Here is a 3,781-nt window from a genome sequence, read left to right as displayed (position 1 = left end):
TGATAAATACCAAGATTTCCCTTAATTTGCACTAACAGGCCTTTGTCTCAGTCATCACCTGCATTGAATTCGATGATTCATCAGGTATCCTCAACAGCTCATCGTTGACAAAAATTTAAAAAAATAAAATAAAATTGTGTTTTGTTGGCAGCATTGAAAATATCACAACAAAAACACACACACAGGGATACAAATTGTTTTAAGTCAGCTGATTGAAATAACTCTTTAAATCAGCATATTCTCTAGTTGTTGTGAAAGTGATGTGGCATAGACTGATAAGTCACTAATGATTGAGGGGCAAAACAAAGCAAAATCCCATCCCTATTTAAAGCTGCTGTTAGTTTTGGCCTTGGAGTTGCTTGTTGTTAGCTTTCAGGAAAGTTTCATCAGGAGGGCAAAATGCATTTAGAGGCTCAGGGCGTCCAACTCACAGGCATCAATGCAGGGATTGTTGATTGAGCCGGGTTAGCCAGAGTGTTTTTAGACATCACATAAACCTACAACTTTCTTGCTTTTAAAATTCAGGTTTGTGCTCTGACCTTGAATTCCTCTCTCTGTTTCAGACCCCTCCACAGCAATAAATATTTGGGTTGAGTCACCAAAGGGCGAAATCAAGGAAGGAGACTCGATTGAGCTTCATTGCAATGGCAACGGAAATCCTCAATCCTCAGAATTTACAATCAAGCACATACTTGTAAGAAAATAACACTTTTGCACTCATGATTCCTGTGCCAAAAACAGCAGCTCATTGAAGGTCTGTTCATGTGTTAACCAAAACAATCTCACTACAGCGTCCATTTGTGGCTGCAACTTTTAATTATATCACACAGTCTTTCCTGAGCCCTGTAAGGACTTCTTCATGTTAAACTGAAGGTTGTATATGTATGTTGAGATTTCTGTGGATGTTTGCAGGATGAGCGTGTTTGGGATAAAAACATGTTGGTGTTGGACAATGTGACCCGTCGTGACAGTGGCGTTTACGAGTGCATCTTTATGGACCTGGACACTATAGAGGAGCTCACACGAAACACCACCGTATTTGTCAACTGTAAGGAAAACACACTATGATGATTTATGATTATTACAACAATTACATTTAAACTGTAGAGTGCCTGATTTTTTTCTTGTGTTTCTTTGTTTGTGTAGATCTCGATCAGGCTACTGTGAGATCGGAGAAGAATGAGGTTTTACAAGGAGGGGAGCTGACTGCCACCTGCAATGCTGTTGCTTCTCTCCCGACAGAAACAGCCTGGTTCAAGGTTACACATGCACATGCAGTACAATTACACAAACAGTAACACCAAACGAATCAACATGCATATACAAAACTCATCATCTTACATAGCATCTATACAGAAGTGCTGATATGGTTATTCCAGGGTAGATACCGATACTAACTGTTGGTAGAAACACCAATAATTGATATGTGGAACTGATATACATTAAACTGGGATTCATTGGCTGAGATTGAACAGTTTGTCTTCTGCAGTTTAGTCTACAGATCCCCTTAATATTTCACTGTGCCACTACTTTATTTTGGTCACTACGGCCCACATCTTAAAGCATTATTTGTTACTGTTTTCCCGGACGCGGTTTCTGAGGAATATGTGGCTGCCTCCTAACTTAGCAGCTAGCTGCTAGTGTAGCCTTAGCCACTGTGAGAGTAGCTAATATCCTGATTTGTAGATTTGATCAGCTGCTCTACTCTGCAAATGTGCTCACCTGATGCTGTCTGTAAACAATGGCGTTCATTGTTGATTGACTGTTACTTGTCACATGTAACAGCCGATCAGATAATCCTGTAGGCTGGACATTGCTTGAGAGCACAGAGTGACTGCAGAGAAAGAGAGCTGGCTGAATCAGAGGCAAAGGTAATGATAATAATGATACCAGTAATTCAAAAAATGCGGATATATGCCCCGATCATCGGCCAGGCTGATAGTCAGTCTATCCCCACACAGGAGCTTGATGAGCACAGTTGCGTCAGGATGATTGATGACGACTGCTTCCTGTTCTAGCAGTATTTATCAGTAACCCCTGTTTCATTTCTGTTTACATCAGTGTGTGAGTTAAATGTGCTTTTTGTATCCTGGTGTGTAGAACGAAAAGGAGGTCGCCAAAGGTCATAGTTTGACCCTGCAAGATGTTACATTTGACACCACAGGGACGTATGTGTGTAGAGTGACCGTTCCTAACATGGAGGGAATGGAAACCAGCAGCACGTTTCATGTTTATGTCCTGGGTGAGTCTGATTACAGACACTGTATGCTGAATGCTACAGTGCTTTCAGGTCCACAGTCAATCTGTTCTGTAATGTATAATTTAAGTTTTCATCATGGGTTTATACATGTTTTATGTTCAGTTTTCTTAATTTTGTGTAGTTTCAGCTGTATTTTTGAACACTGTGGCACTTTTTAAAGGAAAGCGTAGTCAGACTGTGTGCTTGCAACATGTACTGTTAATCACAGAGTTGTGATTTCTAACACTGCTCTCTGCAGGCCCGCCAGAGATCATGGAGGACGACTTCAAAGAGATAGAGAGCTTTGAGAGTACAGTTGAACTGAACTGCCATGTCAGAGGGCTCCCCGTACCCCAAATTACCTGGACCACCTCTGATGGAACGGTACAGCAGAGGGAGGCCTGCAACAGACCTGCACTTTTATTCTACTTGTGCTCTCTCTAGATTGTTACTCTAGCCTGTTCACTTAAATTATCAGGTCCATTGTGACAAATGTCATTTAAATACTTCTATTTGAATATGTGATAAACAATAGCACAGATAGCTATTTTTCTATTTAAAAGCCAGTGATGGTGAGGTTTTCATTGGTTTGTTAGGGAAAGTGGGGTTGTCTAACACACCACTGCAGGATTTCACTTCATGCCTCTTGTTATGCATATGACTAGATCAGGAGCAGGTTGCTGGACTATGATGAGGTCATACATGCTGAAAAAGTGTACTTTTTTCAGTGTGTTTGATGTTCAGAAATGCTTTGTTTTTAGATGATGCAACACCACCACTGGATGCATTGTCATGATTGCTATTAATGCCCCCCATGCGATTTAACCTTCTGAACCCCAAAACCCACCAGTGGGTTTGAAAAAGGCATCTTGTCTTTCAAATTGCCAAAAAAGACACAATTTGTCAGAACTAGAAACTGTAAAAACAGAAAGAATTAAAGCCGCAAGCGGCGATGGACGGGTCCTCGCCCTACGCTTGTCGGCCTTTGCGCACGGCGGGGTGTGGGGCAAACCTGCTCCGGGCAGGACTGTGATCCGGCATGTCGAGTTTGGGGCAGATCGGAGCAAGTGTGGCGTAGTTACGAGCCACTTCCTGTTTAGTGGCGAGCCGCGGCGGCGTGCGTGTTGGCCGGGGTGGAAACGCGCTCTGGCTGAGACTCGGAGCACGCGTGTAACATTTCAGGCCGATTGGAGCACAGACACAGCGCGTCTCGTATTCTGGTGTTTTATGGCGTTGTGGCCAAATCCACGTCGTCACACTTGTGCGGACCGTTTTACAAATATGTAATCACCACCTCCTGTAGTTTGTGCTGGCCAAATTTCAGGTGTGTATGACCTTCCCTGTGGGAGGAGATAGATTTTGAAAATTGTCAAAAATGGGCAAAAGTCAGCCAAATGCGCCAAAATCGTCACCAAGGTTTATCAACATAACGGACTTCCTGTTGGGTTTAGGGCTTGGCGCTGATTGACTTTTTTGTGCGTCCTGACCTGCTGCACATGCCCAGCGAATCTTGTAGCTGTAGGTGAAACGACCTTCCGACAA

General features: G+C 42.9%; 1 protein-coding gene across 3 annotated transcripts in view; it reads left to right on the top strand.

Annotated features, from left to right (window-relative positions):
• Positions 1–3,781, top strand: part of mcamb (melanoma cell adhesion molecule b) — a 68,507-nt gene that overhangs the window by 37,599 nt on the left and 27,127 nt on the right. For all 3 annotated transcript variants that reach the window (XM_008276324.1, XM_008276323.1, XM_008276322.1), the window contains exons 7-11: positions 564–694; positions 913–1,048; positions 1,147–1,259; positions 2,101–2,242; positions 2,499–2,623. In XM_008276324.1, coding sequence (XP_008274546.1) covers positions 564–694; positions 913–1,048; positions 1,147–1,259; positions 2,101–2,242; positions 2,499–2,623 — 647 coding nt within the window. The remainder of the gene's footprint in view (positions 1–563; positions 695–912; positions 1,049–1,146; positions 1,260–2,100; positions 2,243–2,498; positions 2,624–3,781) is intronic.

This window comes from Stegastes partitus, unplaced genomic scaffold (assembly GCF_000690725.1).
Source record: "Stegastes partitus isolate 25-593 unplaced genomic scaffold, Stegastes_partitus-1.0.2 Scaffold69, whole genome shotgun sequence".
In the NCBI taxonomy this organism is placed as follows: domain Eukaryota; kingdom Metazoa; phylum Chordata; class Actinopteri; family Pomacentridae; genus Stegastes; species Stegastes partitus.
The sequence above is the reverse complement of the archived record's forward strand: the minus strand, read 5'-3'. Positions and strand labels throughout refer to the sequence as shown.